Source organism: Papio anubis, chromosome 18, assembly GCF_008728515.1.
Source record: "Papio anubis isolate 15944 chromosome 18, Panubis1.0, whole genome shotgun sequence".
Lineage (NCBI taxonomy): Eukaryota > Metazoa > Chordata > Mammalia > Primates > Cercopithecidae > Papio > Papio anubis.
The window spans coordinates 53,858,153-53,877,356 of NC_044993.1; the positions used below are offsets into that span (position 1 = coordinate 53,858,153).

General features: G+C 39.7%; 1 protein-coding gene across 4 annotated transcripts in view; it reads right to left on the reverse strand.

Annotated features, from left to right (window-relative positions):
• LOC101003272 (ATP-binding cassette sub-family A member 3-like) overlaps positions 1–19,204 on the reverse strand; it is a 176,598-nt gene that overhangs the window by 154,410 nt on the left and 2,984 nt on the right. For 3 of the 4 annotated variants that reach the window (XM_031658405.1, XM_031658406.1, XM_031658404.1), the window contains exons 2-3: positions 6,609–6,695; positions 5,451–5,715 (exon numbers count right to left, since the gene is read on the reverse strand). In XM_031658405.1, coding sequence (XP_031514265.1) covers positions 5,451–5,715; positions 6,609–6,668 — 325 coding nt within the window. In that variant the 5' untranslated portion in view covers positions 6,669–6,695. Of the gene's footprint in view, positions 1–5,450; positions 5,716–6,608; positions 6,696–14,730; positions 14,749–19,204 lie in introns of those variants that run through there. The other variant, XM_031658407.1, reaches the window with a different exon arrangement.

The window sequence follows — 19,204 nt, forward strand, 5'->3', positions numbered from 1 at the left end:
GCTGGAAATGGAATATAACATCAAAAGTTAAAAGTGGCCAGATGCAATAGCTCACACCTGTACTCCCAGCACTTTGGGATGCAGAGGTGAGTGGATCATTTGAGGTCAGGAGTTCAAGACCAACCTGACCAACATGGTGAAAACCCGTCTCTACAAAAATATTAAAAAATTAGCCAGATGTGGTAGCAGGTGCCTGTAGTCCCAGACACTCAGGAGGCTGAGACAGGAGAATTGCTTGAACTTGGGAAGTGGAGGTTGCCAAGTGGGCCGAGATTGTGTCACTGAAGTCCAGCCTGCGTGACACTCCACTCCTCCATCTCAGAAAAAAAAAAAAAAAGGTTAAAAGTTAGGTGGAAGTGAAATAAAAGGGAAGAATCACAAAGAACAAACCCAGAATGCTCTTGAGTTCCAATAAAGCTGAAATATTTGCAGTTGTCCTTTATGACTAGGCAGGCTTAAACAAGATCCAGGTGGTAAGATTAAGATCAGAGAGGAAACACAGGGTTGATTTCCTTGGACCAGGTAGTTAAAGGCAGAAAGTTTGGTTATTTCCATTGCCTTGAATGAATCCAAGAAGCAGTAATCCAAATTTCAAATGGACAGGTTTACAGAGAGAGACATGGTTTCCTGTTCAAAATGTTTCCTCTACTGTTCATTTTGTTTCATATTTTGTATCATTATTTGTGAAAGAGAAGACATATTGGAAGTATTGCTAGATGCTACAGCTTTTCCTAATAGTCACGGGTAGGCTGGCCTTATGGTGATACTCAGCATAGATGCTGGCAGAGCAGAAAGCTGTGTTTCCTATAATCATAATAAATCCAGTCTTTTTTTTTTTAGACAGAGTCTCACTCTGCCACCCAGTCTGGATCGCAGTGGCATGATCTTGGCTCACTGCAACCTCCACCTCCCAGGTTCAAGCGATTCTCCTGCCTCAGCCTCCTGAGTAGCTGGGACTACAGGTGCCCACCACCACGTCCAGCTAATTTTTGTGTTTTTAGTAGAAATGGGGTTTCACCATGTTGAACAGGCTGTTCTCAATCTCCTGACCTCATGATCCACCTGCCTTGGCCTCCCAAATTGCTGAGATTACAGGCATGAGCCACTGTGCCTGCCCAATAAATCTAGTCTTTACTGAGCACTTACTATGTGCAGAGAACTGGTCTAAATACTTCACATATACACAGCTACTCTATAAATATGACACTATTATTATTTTCTTTTTACAAGTGAGGAAGTATGCTGTTTATTTTGGTTTGTCCTAGAACCCCTAGAGCAGCGGTACACAACCCCCAGGCCATGGACTGGAACCACATCACACAGCAGGAGGTGAGCAGCTGGTGAGCGAACGAAGCTTCATCTGTATTTACAGCTGGTCCCTGTCACTTGTATTGCCAGCTGAGCTTTGCCTCCTGTCAGATCAGCAGAGGCATTTGATTCTCATAGAAGTGCAAACCCTATTGTGAACTGCGCATATGAGGGATCTAGGCTGCATGCTCCTTGTGAGAATCTAATGCCTGATGATCTGCCACTATCTCTCATCACCCCCAGATAGGACTGCCTAGTTTCAGGAAAACAAGTTCAGGGCTCCTGCTGATTCTACATTATGGTGAGTTGTATAATTATTTCATTATATATTACTATGTAATAAGAGAAATAAAGTACACAATAAATGTGATGCGCTTGAATCACCCTGAAACCATCCCCCCTCCAATGGTCTGTGGAAAACCTGTCTTCTAGGCAACCAGTCCTTGGTGCCAAAAAGGTTGGGGACCATTGTCCTAGAGAAACTGCTGTAGAGAGATATTGATGTGTGGAGCTGGTGGTGCACTGGTTATATGATATGTAGCTTCAGAGGTCTTTGGTCAAAAGCCATTTTACATTCCCATCACTTGACATCTGAAATCATTCTTTTCCTAACTTCGTTTCCTTTCTAGTTTAGATTCCAGGACCCATCTCTTTAATAACTCTTCCAGTTCTTCAATTCGTTTGTCTCTCCCACCTTCAATCCTAGTGACCTGGCCAAAACAAAACAAACAAAAAACCCAGCCCTAAAAGAATCTTTCACCTTTTTTCATTCCAACATATACCCAACTTGCTTAGCCCCAAGAAGGAGAGCATTAAACACACACAAACATGTAACCATGTCCTGAAAGCCTAGACTGGGGATAGCTGTTCTTCCCATTGTGGTCATGCGTAAGAAAGCAAATGCTGCAGCCTGGGATGATGACGATGATGATGGGATGACGGGGTAGAGCTGAACCCCAGCTGAAACTCCAGACACCTGAGCAGCTCTTCTCCTCACCCCTCCAGTAGTTACACGAGTTCTGCTTCTCCTGGTATAGGAGGTTCCATTTGCTTTCTTCCTTTCATTGTTCCCGGTCTCCTCAGATATCTAAACTGTTTTCCTGGGTATTCATCTTTCTTTCTCTCTCTCTCGCTCTTTTTTTTTTTTTTTTGAGACGGAGTCTCACTCTGTCACCCAGACTAGAGTGCAGTGGCACGATCTTGGCTCACTGCAACCTCCACCTCCTGGGTTCAAGCGATTCTCCTGCCTCAGTCTCCCGAGTAGCTGGGACTACAGGCACCCGCCACCATGCCTGGCTAATTTTTGGTATTTTTAGTAGAGACAGGGTTTCACCATGTTGGCCAGGATGGTCTCGATCTCGCGACCTTGTGAACTCCCACCTCTGCCTCCCAAAGTGCTGGGATTACAGGCGTGAACCACTGGGTCCGGCCCGGGTATTCATCTTTGACTGTCAGCTGCCTTAATTAACCATATGTATCCAGGAAGAGGGGCGAAAGCCTGGGTATGAACTTCTAGTCTTCCAAGTGAGTACAGGCAGGTAGATGACAGTGGCTGGAGGGCTAAAATGCTGAGCAGTGATTTCAGCAGCTGCACCAGGCTGGGGAGACAGGATGGAGCTCAAGCCCCACAAGGTAAGGAGCCTTCTTGAACCCCCGACTTTCAGTTGAATCATGGAATGGTCATGTCCTAGGAGTAAGGATCAATCACACACTAATACCAGGGTTATGCCCAGAAGTAAAGAGAAAACAGAAATAGGGTGGTCTTCAGTGAAGCTAAAACTAGCCTTCAGTGGGGGCAGGGGGAGCTACCAAAAGAAAATTTAACCTTCTTTGGATAAAGAAATATCCCCAAGAGCGTTCAAAAGTTTTCATCTGCAACATCTTGGATTTGATAAAAATATACAAGGCATGTTACAAAATAGAACTCAATCACATAAAAGAAAAAAGAAAGATAAACAAGTGATCCAGATACCAGAACTTCCTGGCAGGGATTCTAAAGTAACTATGGTTGATATGGTTAATAAACTTAAAAATGGTACATTTTCCAAGAGACCTGGAACCTATTAAAGATAGAGATAAATGGAAATTCCAGAACTGAAAAATATTGTTTTAAAAATGATTCAATGGAAAGATCACATGAACTTTAATTCAAAATAAATAAGCAAAAAGAAAAATAGCTAAATCTCAGTTGGAAATTTTAATATCTCAAAAATATATAAATTTGAATATATAGAGGCTGGGCACGGTGACTCATACCTGTAATCCCAGCACTTTGGGAGGCAGAGGCGGGAGATCGCAAGGTCAGGAGATGGAGACCATCCTGGCCAACATGGTGAAACCCCATCTCTACTAAAAATACAAAAAATTAGCCAGGCGTGGTGGCAGGTGCCTATAGTACCAGCTACTCAGGAGGCTGAGGCAGGGGAATTGCTTGAACCTGGGAGGTGGGAGGTGGGAGGTTGCAGTGAGCCGAGATTGTGCCACTGCACTCCAGCCTGGTGACAGAGCGAGACTCCGTCTCAAAAAAAAAAAAAAAGAAAAAAATTAATACATACAGTATATAACTTATTTAATCCTAATAATACCTGATTGGAAATTTAACACTTCTTTCAATGACTGATATAATAAGCAGACAAAAAAAAAAAAAATAGAATACAGATGACTTGAAAAGCATGACACTTAGCCAGCTTTGCCTAGGTGGCATTTATAGAACACCAGAAGCAAAACCTACAGCACACAGTTTTTACAAATGCACAGAAAACATTTGTCAAAATATACCATGTACTAGTCATAAACAATTCTCAAAATGTCAAAGAACTGGAATTGAGTATACTCTCTGATGAAAGGAAATTAAAACAGAAATCAACAACAGAAAGATAGCAAGAAGCCCCCAGTGCTTGGAAGTTCAGCAACACATTTCTAAAAATTTTAAAATTCCATGCATCAAAGAAGACATCAGAGTGGAAATCAGAAAATATTTTGAGTAACCCAAACAGACTGTTGGAGTAACCCATAATAGACTCTAAATTTGTTGGGATATTTTTGTTGTAGAATTTAAAAATTACTGGGAACTTCATATTCTTTTGTTTCAGTCTTTATTTTAAAATAAGAATGTTTTGATAAAAAAGCAAACAACAAAAAAGAATGCTTTGAGATGGCATCTACTCTCAAGGACTCTCATATCTCTTGAAAGACAAAAAAAGATGGAAAAGTTGCATGAGTGTGTGTGTGTGCGCCCATGCACACACATGTGTAGAGAGAGGTATGCTAGGGAGATGCCCACAAACTTTTTCTTCTTCAATTTTTTTTTTTTTTTTTTTTTGAGACAGAGTTTCGCTCTCTCACCCAGGCTGGAGTGCAGTGGCACAATTTTGCCTCACCACAACCTCCTCCTCCTGGGTTCAAGCAATTCGCATGCCTCAGCCTCCTGAGTAGCTGGGACTACAGGTGCACACCACCACGCCTGGCTAATTTTTATATTTTTAGTAGAGATGGAGTTTCACCACGTTGGCCAGGCTGGTCTCAAACTCCTGACCTCAGGTGATCTGCCCGCCTCGGCCTCCCAAAATGCTGGGATTACAGGCGTGAGCCACCGCGCCTGGCCGGCCCAAACTTCTGACAGTATTTACCTCTGAGAGAAAGAGATAAGAAACTGATCTGGGAATATGAAGGTAAGTGAGGGACTGAAGGCTTTTAAAATAATGCTACATAGCTTGAGTGTTTTCTAAAGCCTTCCTATATTACTCACACCACATTTTAATATAAAACATTGTTTTAAATAACTGACCACTGATCGGTGGCACAAAATCACACACCCCTGAAGGTATACTTACCCAGGTTCAAGAAGCACAACCAGATAGAAAAAAACAGTATCACAAAACTGGATAACAACTTAGAATCATCATCATAATTGGTCATCTCATTTTGAAATATTACTATTTGTTCTGGGCTCTACGAACAAAATATTTTCTGGAAATTTAACTTTCAAGTGTAATGAAGTCCATAATATTTACACTTAGTATGAGGATTCCAACGACGTTTTAATTGGGAGGTTAAGAACCAGTTAATAAGGTTGTAAGTATGTCTTCACTAAATCAACTTAGTAATTCTGTATGTTTTTTCAGAAAACGTTAAGTTCTAACCTTTCATTTGGGGGTTTAAATCCATTTTCACCCTTTCGACAATACCCTGAACCACAGTACTTCTGGAAGGCACATAAGCCAATTCCAAAGGGAAAGCAGAAGCTAAGGAAGCTGTGACGTAGAAAGGCACTTCATCGACAGGCTGAGCAGCAAAATCAAAAGGTCCGTTCTTCTTTATAACAATAACAGAGCGTACTGCCAAGAGTGCGGCACTAAACAGAAATGTGAGGACCATTTCCACAACTAAAGCAATACATCGCCGCCTCTAGAAGAAGAAGAAAAAAGATTATGTTAATTGCCCTAAGAGGTTATTAACTTTGCAAGTTCATTTTTGAATTTTTTTTTTTAATTTTTAATTTTCGTGGGTACATAGCAGGTATATGTATTTATGGGTTACATGAGATATTTTGATACAGGCACACAATGCATAATCATCACATCAAGGTAAATTGGGTATCCATTCCCTCAAGCATTTATCCCTTACGTTACAAACAATCCAGTTATACTCTTTTAGATAGTTTTAAATGTATGATCAAATTATTTTTGACTCTAGTCATTCTGTTGTGCTAGCAAATACTATGTCTTATCCATGCTTTCTATTTTTTTGTACCCATTAACCATCTCCGCTTCCCCCTTACCTACCCCAAGATACCCCTTCCCGGCCTCTGTTAACCATCCTTCTACTGTCCATCTCCATGAGTTCAATTGTTTCAATTTTTAGTTTCTACCAATAAGTGAGAACTTGCAAAGTTTGTCTTTCTGTGCCTGGCTTATCTCACTTTACATAATGACCTCCAGTTCCATCTATATTGTTGCAAATGAGAGGATCTCATTCTTTTTCATGGCTGAATAGTCCTGTATTGTGTATAATTCTTTTATATTAAGATAAAAGATACTTCATAAAAGAATATATAGGTTGCCAAAAACACAGCTTCACTCTATAATAGCAGGAGTTTCCTGGACTGTCTTTTTTCTGCTTTCTACATAACAGCCTGCTATTATCTCTCTCTGGGAGAACTCTATATTTGGCAGAGATAACCCAGCCTTCGTACTGAAAAAAGTAAAACAGTAAAAGTTGAAATTCAATGATCAAGCTGTCAGAATTTCCCCCTGTGGCCTCTGAGCTGTTGGAATAACCCTATAGGTAGTTCAACTTACCTTTAAAATAAAATTCTTCCAGAGAAGAACCATAAATTTTTTGGCCTCCGAGAAATCCATTCTTCTAAAAAGAGAGGAGGTTCAACTCTATGGAGGGAGTAAAGATTTTTTAAAAAGAAAAGATTATCTAATGATGTATAAATTTTAGACAAGTAAATTACTTAAATTTAAACTACTTAATTTTATAATCAAGCTTTAAAGACAAGAAATATTTAATAAAGGTTTAAAATAGGAACTATAAAGATTTAAAATATTTGAGAAATTGTTTATCCCTATTATTTTTTTGAGACAGAGTCTCACTCTGTCACCCAGGCTGGACTGCAGTGGTGCAATCTCAGCTCACTGCAACCTCTTCCTCCCACAAGTGATTCTTCTGCCTCAGCCTCCTGAATAGCTGGGATTACAGGCACCTGCCACCATGCCTAGCTAACTGTTGTATTTTTAGTAGAGATGGGGTTTCACCATGTTGGCCAGGCTGGTCTCGAACTGCTGACCTCAAGTGATCTGCCCGCCTCAGCCTCCCAACCTACATTTTTAATTTAGTCAACATCTATGGAGCTTCTAATATGGATAAAATACCAACCACAAAACAAAGATCAATAAGTTGTTGATGCAAGTTTCCAGATAAATTTTGCCAGTAGTTTTCCCAATCCCCATGGAAATACTAATTTAAAAACAACAAAAAACAAGTAAGTCACCACCAATGGCAAAGCAACAAAACAGTACATAAAATCACAGCACAACTATAAGCCCAAAATGCTATTCAATAATCTATCAGATTGGAAGTAACTACCACTAACAGTATTGCTAAGGGGAACAGATTTGCAATGAACTGAATGTTTATGTTCCCCTAACTTCTTATGTTAAATCCTAACACCCAAAGTCAAGGTATTTAGAAGTGGGGATTTCGGGGCTGGGCACAGTGGCTCATGCCTGTAATCCCAACACTTTGGGAGGCCAAGGTGGGTGGATCACCTGAGGTCAGGAGTTCAAGACAAGTCTGGCCAACATGGTGAAGCCCTGTCTCTACTAAAAATACAGAACATTAGCCAGGCCTGGTGGCAGGCGCCTGTAATCCCAGCTACTCGGGAGGCTGAGGCAGGAGAATTGAGGCAGGAGAATCACTTGAACCAGGGAGGTGGAGGTTGCAGTGTGCTGAGATTGCACCACTGCACTCCAGCCTGGGCAACAAGAGTGAAACTCTATCTCAAAAAATTAAAGAAATAAAAGAAAATAAAAATGAAGTGGGGATTTAGAGAGGTGATTAGAATGGGATGAATTCCCTTATAAAAGAGGCCCCACAGAGATCTCTCATTCCTTCCACCATCTGAGGACACAAAGAAAAGACAGGCCAACAAGGAGAGGGGTCCTCACTAGACATGGAATGTGCTGCCACCTTGATCTTGGACTTCACAGCCATCAGAACTGTGAGCAATAAACTTCTGCTGTTTTTAAGCCACAGTCTGTGGTATTTTGCTATAGTATCCCAAATGGTCTAAGAGAAAATTCATTCTTATATTTAATGAATATTTTCTGAATACCTACTACATGTCATGTGAGGTGTAGATATACAATGGGAAGCAAAACAAATGAAATTCATCCCTCATGGTAAGGGTGACATGGAAGTTTCCTTTTCCAAGGATCTGAAGTTAGACTGCGTAGGTTGAAATCGCACCACTACCATGTGGGATTTCACAACTACGTGACCGTGAATATCTGACTTAAATTCCTGGGACTACGAGAAAGAGAGCTGGAATTCAGGGCCAGGAATGGAAGGGATTAGATTAGGACTTGACTTTGTAAGTAAGGAGGAACCTAAAGGAGATTGACCTTCCCTGGGACTCCAATAATCTCAATCCCCCTTTTTTTTTTTTGAGACAGAGTCTCACTCTGTCGCCCAGGCTGGAGTGCAATGGTCAGATCTTAGCTCACTGCAAGCTCCGCCTCCTGGGTTTACGCCATTCTCCTGCCTCAGCCTCCGAAGTAGCTGGGACTACAGGCGCCTGCCACCTCGCCTGGCTAGTTTTTTGTATTTTTTAGTAGAGACGGGATTTCACCGTGTTAGCCAGGATGGTCTCGATCTCCTGACCTCGTGATCTGCCCGTCTCGGCCTCCCAAAATGCTGGGATTACAGGCTTGAGCCACCGCGCCTGGCCAATAATCTCAATCCTTTTAGCTTCTACAAACCCCAACTTCAAATAATCTCAATCCTCAATACAGGATGAGGGCGCTCCCAAGATTGCAAGTACTGACAGCTGCCTAACATAAAAAATGGAAAAAAGTAACAAAATGCTATAGTCAACTACTCCTACAAGCAATTTTTTCTGAATATGACATGAGACGAACATAAGATACTTTAAAATTTCTACTATTACTACAGAATATCTTTCTGACCTTGGGGTAGGCAGAGATTTCTTAAAATGGATACTAAGGATACAAATCATAAAAAAGGGGCTTTATCAAAATCTAAAATTTCTGCCCATCAAAATCTAACCTAACATCAAGAAAATAAGTCGGGGACTGAGCCTTCACGTCTGCCCTAGCACCAGGCTAGATCTCACAGCTCCAGGTTCTGGGCCTACCTGGTAGACCCAGCTGCCAGGCTGGCCCCTACAGATACAGGCTCCAGGCTTACCCATTGCTAGGCTAGTACCAGCAAACTGAGCCTCCAAGCCCAAACCCATGCCAGGCCAGATTCTGCAGTCCCAGGTTCCAGCCCAGCCTGGTGGACTTGGTCTCTGGGCCTGCCCTTGCACTAGGCTGACCCAAGCACTAGGCATGTCCCAGTGGCTCTGGACTTCAGCCCCATCCCAGAATAAGGATGGCACACCTGGGCTCAAACATCTGGCAGGAACCTGCAAACACAGGTCCCAGGCCTTTCCTGTGCCAAGCCTTGTGAACCCAGGTCCTAAGATGGCTCCAGGACCCAGTTTTTCACAGACCTAGCTTCTGGGCTAGCAACCATACACCCAACCTCCAGGCTGGCACCAGTGGACACAGGCTACAGGTAAGACCCAACTAGGCACAATGCTAATGCCTAGTTCTAGGACCCCTGAGGATAACAAAATCCATGGATGCTCAGTGTCTTATATAAAATGGTGTAGTATTTGCATATAATCTACACACGTACTCCTTATGCCTCAGATTTTCTCTAGATACTCATAATACCTAACATAAAATCTATATAAATATTTGTTACACTGCGTTGCTTTTTATTTGTATTATTGTCATATTGTTATTTATTATTATTATTTTTACTATTTTTGGCCCAGAGTTAAATCTGTGGATGTAGAACACACAGATATGGGGGGGGGTCAATTGTACACATTCTTCTCAAGCACACACACAACATTCTCCAGGAGAGTTCGTATGTTAGGCCACAAGATAAATCTTAGTAAATTTATGAAGCCTGAAATCCATTTCAAATACCTTTTCCAGCCACAGTGGTATTATACTAACAATCAAAAATAGAATTTCAGAAAATGCAGAAGCACGTGGTAATTAAACAACATTCTCCCAAACAACCAATGAGTCAATGTAGAAATTAAAGGGATTTAAAAATATCTTGAGGCAAATGAAGATGGAAACACAACATACAAAAATATGTAAGTTATATAGTGTACAGCAAAAGTGGTTCTAAGAGTAAAGTTTATAGCAATAAACATCTCCATCAAAAAAGAAGAAAGATCTCAAACACCCTGACATTATACCTAGAAACTAGGTATAGGAACTGGAATTGGAAACTAGAAAACCAGGAACTAGAAAAACAAGGACAAACTAAGCACAAAGTTCACAGAAGGAAGGATAAAATAAAGATCAGAGCAGAAATAAATGAAATAGACTAGAGAAACAATAGAAAAAAATCAAAAAACTTGTGATAAAGATAAAACAAACTTTTAGCTAGAATAATAAAAAAAGGAGAGGAGTTTTAAGTAAAATCAGAAATAAAAAAGGAGACATTATAATGGATACTATGGACATACAAATTATCACTAGAGACTATGATGAACAATCATGTTAACAAATTAGATAATCTAGAAGAAATGAAAAAATTCCTAGATACATATAACCTACCAAGTATTAATCACAAAGAAAAGAAAATCTGAACAGACTGATAACAAACAAACAGACTGATAAAATAGACTGATAACAAACAGACTGATGAAAAAAAAAAAAGACTGAATCAGTAATAAAAAGTTTCCCATTAAAGAAAAGCCTAGAATCAGATGGCTTCTGGGCTGAATTCTACCAAACATTTAAACAAGAAATAAGACCAATCCTTATCAAACTCCAAAAAGTTTAAGAAAAAATATTTCCAAACACATCGTATGAAGCCAGCACTACCCTGACACCAAAGCCAGACAAGGACATACAAGAAAATTACAGGCTGGCCAGGCACGGTGACTCATGACTGTAATCCCAGCACTTTGGGAGGCCGAGATGAGCAGGGCAAGAGTTTGAGACCAGCCTGGCCAACATGGTGAAACCCCATCTCTACTAAAAATATAAAAATTAGCTGAGCATGGTGGCACATACTTGTGATCCCAGCTACTTGGGAGGCTGAGGCAAGAGAATTGTTTGAACCTGGGAGGCAGCAGAGGTTGCAGTGAGCTGAGATCATACCACTGCGCTCCAGCCTGGGCAACAGAGTGAGACTCCATTTCAAAAAAAAAAAAAAAAAAATTACAGGCTAATTCCCTGATGAACATACATGCAAGAATCCTCAACAAAACACTAGCAAACTAAATTCAACAGCATATTAAAAGGATCATTCATTCACCACAATAAAGTGAGACTTATCCTTGAGATCCAAGGATGGTTCAACATATGCAAATAAATGTTAATACACCACATTAACAGAATAAAGGACAAAGACCATATATTATCTCAACAGATGCAGAAGAAGCATTTGACAAAATTCAATATCCTTTCATGATAAAAACTCTAACCATATTAGGCACTGAAAGAATATAACTCAACACAATAAAGACTATATATGACAAGCTCACCATTAATATCACACACAAGAGTAAGATAAAGAAAGCTTTTTCCAAAAGCATCTCAGGAAAGATACAAAGATGTCCGTTCTTACCACTCCTATTCAATATAGTAATGGAAGACCTAGCCAGAGCAATCAGGCAAAAAAAGAAAGAGAAGTCATCCAAATTGGAAAAGAAGCCAAATGGTTCCTGTTTGCAGATAATATGATGTTATGTATAGAAAACCCTAAAATGTCAGTGAAAACACTGCTAGAACTAATAAAATACAACAAAGTTACAGGATATAAAGTCAACCTACAAAAATAGTAGTTTCAGCCGGGCATGGTGGCTCACACCTGTAATCCCAGCACTTTGGGGGGCTGAGGCAAGTGGATCACTTGACCAGAAGTTCAAGACCAGCCTGATCAACATGGTGAAACCCCATCTCTACTAAAAATACAAAGTTATCTGGGCATGGTAGCACACATCTGTAATCCTAGCTACTTGGGAAACTGAGACAGGAGAATCGCTTGAACCCAGGAGGCGGAGGTTGCAGTGAGCCAAGATTTCGCCATTGCATTCCAGCCTGGGAAAGAAAAGCGAAACTGTCTCCAAAAAAAAAAAAAGTTTCTATACATTAGCATTAAACCATCTGAAGTGAAATAAAAAAGGCAACTGTATTTACAATAGCTATGAAAAATACTTATGAACAAATATAGCCAAGGGAGTGAAAGACTTGTATATTGAAAATCATAAAACATTGATGAAAGATATTGAAGGCACAAATAAAAAGAAAGATATACCATGTTCATGGATTGAAACAATATTGTTAAAATGTCCATACTACCAAAAGTGATTACAGATTCAATGCAATCCCTGTCAAAATCCCAATGACACTTTTCAAAGAAATAGATTAAAAATCCTAAAATTGTTATTGTACCACAAAAACCCAAATATCTAAAACAATTTTGAGGAAAATGAACAAAATGGAGGCATCATACTTCCTGACTTCAAAATATATTACAAATCTACAGTAATCAAAACAGCATGGTACTGCTATAAAAACAGACACATAGACCAAAGGAAGATAACAGATAGCCCCAAAATAAACCCACACATTTACCATCAATTGATTTTTGACAAAGATGCCAAGAATACACAATGGGAGAAAAGACAGTGTCTTCAGTAAATGGAGTTTAGAAATCTGGATTATATATGCAAAAGAATGAAATTAGACTTTTATACCATGTGCAAAATCAACTCAAAATTGATTAATTTTTTTTTTTTTTTTTTTTTTTTTTTTGAGACAGAATCTCGCTCTGTCACCCAGGCTGGAATGCAGTGGCGCAATCTCTGCTCACTGCAATCTCCGCCTCCCAGGTTCATGCCATTCTCCTGCCTCAGCCTCCCAAGTAGCTGGGACTACAGGCGTCCACCACCACGCCCGGCTAATTTTTTATATTTTTAGTAGAGACGGGGTTTCACTGTGTTAGCCAGGATGGTCTCGATCTCCTGACCTCATGATCTGCCTGCCTCAGCCTCCCAAAGTGCTGGGATTACAGGCATGAGCCACCGTGCCTGGCCATTCAGATCAAATTCTTAAACGTAATACCTGAAACTGTAAAACTACTAGAAGACAACATATAGGAAAAAACGTGTAACTAGCTCTACCAAATATTAAAACATACTACAAAGTCTCTATAGTTAAAAATGTGTTGTATGGTACGTGAATTGAAAGACAGGCAAATGGAACAGAATAGAAAGTCTAGAAATGAACCAAAATACATATAGAAATTTAGTTTATTATATAGGCAACATCCCAACTAACTGGGAAAAAATTCTACTTTATAGTAAATGGTGCTATAACAAATAGTCATTTGGAAAAATATAAAATGTGGGAGTGGGAAAAGTCTCCATGAATCAAAATCTATTAATCAAGATAAGTCTGAAACATAGTATGTACAAATATGTTTTGTGAAGTAAATGTCAACACAAAGCCAAAAGATAAACAACAAACTGGGAGAAAATAACATGTATCACAGATAAAGGGCTAATCTCTCCTATATATATATGAAGAGGTCTATAAATTGAAGGGGGAGGGAAAACCATTAGAAAAATGAAAAAAAATTGTTTAAGTTCCCTGTAGATTCTGGGTATTAGCCCTTTGTCAGATGGATAGATTACAAAAATGTTCTCCTCATCAAAAAGTGGGTGATAGATATGAACAGACACTTCTCAAAAGAAGACATCTATGCAGCCAACAAACATGAAAAAAAAGCTCATCATCACTGGTCATTAGAGAAATGCAAATCAAAACCACAATGGGATACCATCTTACGCCAGTTAGAATGGTGATCATAAAAAAGTCGGGAAACAACAGATGTTGGAGAGGATGTGGAGAAATAGGGATGCTTTTACACTGCCGGTGGAAGTATAAATTAGTTCAATCATTGTGGAAGACAGTGTGGTGATTCCTCAAGGATCTAGAACTAGAAATACCATTTGACCCAGCAATCCCATTACTGGGTGTATACACAAAGGATTATAAATCATTATACTATAAAGATACATGCACATGTATGTGAATTGCAGCACCATTCACAATAGTAAAGACTTGGAACCAACCCAAATGACAGACTGGATAAAGAAAGTGTGGCACATATACACCATGGAATACTATGCAGTCATAAAAAGGATGAGTTCATGTCCTTTGCAGGGACATAGATGAAGCTGGAAACCATTATTCTCAGCAAACTAACACAAGAACAGAAAACCAAACACTGCATGTTCTCACTCATAAGTGGGAGCTGAACAAGGAGAACACATGGACACAGCGAGGGGAACATCACACACCTGGGCCTGTCAGGAGGTGGGGAGGGGGGGCGCTAAGGGAGGGACAGCATTAGGAGAAATACCTAATGTAGGTGACGGGCTGATGGGTGCAGCAAACCACCATGGCATGTGTATACCTATGTAACAAAACTGCACGTTCTGCACATATACCCCAGAACTCAAAGTATAATAAAAAATGTTAATGAAAAAAAAGCAGTTCAAAGAAAAATAGTCCTCAAACATAACAAAAGATCTTCATATTCACTCATAACAAGAGTAATGTCAATTAAAACTGACAAGTCATTACTTACTTTCAGATGGACAAAATTTCAGAAGCTTTACAACACATTGTGGGTGAGGCTTTAAGAAAAGAAATACAATCCCATCAAAGTTCCAATAAGCAACTGCATAGAAATTCTAGTGCTAGAATAGTCAAAAACAACTTTAGAAAAGAACAAAACTGGAGGTCTTATACTATCTGATTTCAAGATATATTATATAAAGTTACAGTAATTAAAACTGTGTGGTATTGGTGAAGACACAGATACATATATCAGTGAAACTGAACAGAGTCCAGAAATAGACCCACACTAAGATGGTCAATTTTTTTCCCACAAAAGTACCAAAGGAACAAAGGGAAGTCTTTCCAAAACTCAGTTATCTTTCCAAAAATAACTGAATATCCTTATGGGGGAAAAAAATAGCACCAACTTTACCTCATACTAGGCACAAGAAATTAACTCGAGATGGGTCACAGACCTAAATGAAAAAAGCTAAAAGTATACAAATTTAAAAGAAAACAGGAGCAATGAATGAAATGAAGAAACATAGGAGAAAATCTCTGTTACCTTCAGGTGGGTAGGGATTTCTTACTTTGCACACCCAAGGTATGGGCCATAAAGGAAAAATTGGTAAATTAAATTCCATTAAAATATAAAAAATGTACTCTTGTAAAGACACTGCTAAGGAAACAGAAATGCAAGTGGAGAAAGAAAATATTCATAATACATATCTGATAAAGAATGTTATTCACAATACATATGTATTCACAATACATATCTGATAAAAATACAAAAAAAAATTAGCCAGGTGTGGTGGCACATGCCTATAATCCTAGCTAATCAGGAGGCCGAGGTGGGAGGATTGCTTGAACCTGGGAGGCAGAGGTTGCAGTGAGCCAAGATCACGCCACTGCACTCCAGCCTGGGCAAACAGAATACATAAAGAATTCATACAAAACTACAAGGGCAGAAAACAGACCAGCAGTTGTCGAGGTCTAGGGATGGGAGGATTTACACAAAGGGGTACAAGGAAGACAAAGTAAGATACCCAAAAAAGTATTTTCTGCATGATTCCATTCATATAAAGGCACAGGCAAAAACCACATCAATGGTTATAGGGGAGGGGTTTGTGATTGATTAGGAAAGGGCAAGAGGGAATTTTCTGGTGTTACAGAAATGTTCTGTGTCTTGATTAGGTGTGCACATTCTTTGAAACTGATCAAACTGTCACTCAAAATCTGAGCACTTCATTTCATGTGAACTGTATCTCAATAGAAAAACATTTTAGAAATCATTACAATTGCTATATACTGGATACAGACAATAATCTTAAACTACCCAGTGGTAGGGATGGTATCTTGTTCTCCTTTGTGTCTCAAACACCATGGAGCTTAGTGCATTGTGCATTATTTTATATAAAGGACATGGCCCTGCAAATCTCAATTAATACATGACTAAATTTTGGGGTTTTTTTGAGACGCAGTTTTGCTCTTGTCACCCAGGCTGGAGTGCAATGGCACAATCTCGGCTCACTGCAACCACCACCTCCCAGGTTCAAGTGATTTTCCTGCCTTGGCCTCCCGAGTAGCTGGGATTACAGGTGTGCACCACCACCCCTGGCTAATTTTTTGTGTTTTTAGTAGAGACGGGGTTTAACCGTGTTGGTGAGGCTGGTCTCAAACTCCTGACCTCAGATGATTCACCTGCCTTGGCCTCCCAAAGTGCTGGGATTACAGGCATGAAATACATGACTAATCTTAATCAAACTGGCAGAGCAGGTGTTTGGCTGATGTGGTGATGGGGTAAAATCAGTTTATGATTCACACAGCCTTCCAACTTTGCAATTATGCCATTCTTAAAGGATTTTTCATGGAAGGGGGATTCACATCAAGTGCTTACTCCTTAGTGCAGCTGATCAATACACTCAATACATGTCTGCAAACTTTAAAGGAATTTATGCAGCAGATCCAAGTCTTAAAGATTAAAAAAAAAGAGCAAACAAACCTAGAAACAAAATTCATAAAGTAAAACCATAGCAAAACAAAGATTCAGGCAGAAAGATGTTCATGATAACACTGGAAAACAGTAAGATCAAATGAAAACAGAAAGAATGATTACACAAATCATGCCAATACCTTCAATAAAATCCTGTTCCTCTATTACAAAGAAGGGATAGATATAGATGTACTATCATGAGAGGATAATATATTGTTAAGGTAGAAAAAGTAAATTGCAAAACATTATACATGATATAAACACATTGTTTGGAAATATATATATACATAGAAAAGTAGTACATGTATAGAAAAGAAACGTGGTAGAAGATCTGTTGATAGTATGTCCTCAGGAGGTGGAAAATGGGGGACTTACACATTTTACAAATTGTATGTCTATAGAGTTTGAACTTTATATAATGTACCTATATAGTTTTTCTAATTAACTCTTCAGATGGGGGAACAGGTAAACCTGTGAAGAAGGAATCATCCGAAACACTCTCCCACTAACTTTTTTCTCTTGCTCTTTTAGTGGGTAATGTTTTGGAATATTAACCATAAGTTTTCGATTCAGTAACATCCCTCATTCAATCTTTTATTTTTTGGTCTCAGGGAAGACAGAGCAATACTTAAACCTACAAAGACAATGGCCAGTTCTTTCAGTTGACCTTTTCCAGGGTAAAACAATGGATTGGAAATAATGCACAATAAGGAAATGCCGAAGTCCAGCTGCTCAGCATCATCCCATCCCTTTCACTGTTCCCAAAATAGATTTGGGGGATCTTATTTATAGCAGAAGAGTTCTGACTCCAAAAGAATCTGGCCAGGAACAAATGCACATCAACATCCTGGTCCTAAATATGTAACACCCTCCACCCTTATCCCTGATAACTTGGATGCAACCCTTGTTAGGGAAAGGAGGGTTGGGAGGAGCATGAACCTAAAATGCCTGAAAATTATTAGGGCAACCTGCCAAACTGTAGTTGCAAAAGAACAATTAGTTATTGAAAATTAAGCAATTACATGGTTCATAGCCCTGAATTATTAGAATTAAATTTACACTATTTAATTTCAGCTCCTTTTCTAAAAACCACTGAACTGCTTTAACTGAGACATTGTAATTTTCTTAATTATACTTAAATATATGTTTCTTTTCTTTTAAACTTTCTGCCTACTTTGCACAAAATGAGGTAGCCAAGACAGCCTTAAAGTTCTCCTCGGCTTGACTTGAAAAGGCTTTTTCCTGACTCTAGGCCCAAAACTCTCTTTTCTTAGAGCATGATATGGTTTGACTGTGTCTACACCCAAATCTCATCTTGTAGCTCCCATAATTCCCACGTGTTATGGGAGGGTCCCTGTTGGTGATGACTGAATCATGGGGGTGGGTCGTTCCTGTGCTGTTCTCATGATAGTAAGTCTTATAAGATCTAATGGTTTTAAAATGGGGAGTTTCCCCACACAAGCTTTCCCCTCTTGTCTGCTGCCATGTGAGATTTACCTTTCGCCTTCCGCCATGATTGTGAGGCCTCCCCAGCCACGTGGAACTGTAAGTCCAATAAACCTCTTTCTTTTGTAAATTGCCCCGTCTTGGGTATGTCTTTATCATCAGTGTGAATATGGACTAATACAGTAAATTGGTACCAGCATAGGGGGACACTGCTGAAATGATACCTGAAAATGTGGAAGCAACTTTGGAACTGCGTAACAGGCAGAGGTTGGAATGTTTTGGAGGGCTCAGAAGAAGACAGGAAAATGTGGGAAAGTTTGGAACTCCCTACAGACTTGTTGAATGGCTTTGACAAAAATGCTGATAGTGATATGAACAGTAAGGTCTAGACTGAGGTGGTCTCAGATGGAGATGAGGAACTTGTTGGGAACTGGAGCAAAGGTGATTCTTGTTATGTTTTAGCAAAGAGATTGGTGGTATTTTGCCCCTTCCCTAGAGATCTATGGAACTTTGAAATTGAGAGAGATGATTTACGGTATCTGGTGGAAGAAATTTCTAAGAAGCAAAGCATTCAAGAGGTAACCTGGGTGCTGTTAAAGGCATTCAGTTTCAAAAGGGAAACACAATAAAAGTTTGAAAAATTTGCTGCCTGAAAATGCAATAGAAAAGAAAATCCCATTTTCTGAGGAGAAATTCAAGCTGGCTGCAGAAATTTGCATAAGTAACAAGGAGCTGAGTGTTAATCACCAAGACAATGGGGAAAATGTCTCTATGGCATGTCAGAGACCTTCATGGCAGCCCCTCCCATCATAGGCCCAGAGGCCTAGGAGGAAAAAGTGGTTTCATGGGCTGGACCCAGGTTACCTGTGCTGTGTGCAGCCTAGAAACTTGGTGCCCTGTATCCCAACTGCTCCAGCCATGGATGAAAGGGGCCAATGTAGAGCTTGAGTCGTGGCTTCAGAGGGTGCAGGCCTCAAGCCTTGGCAGCATTCATGTAGTGTTGAGCCTGTGAGTCCACAGAAGTCAAGAATTGAGGTTTGGGAACCTCTGCCTAGATTTCAGA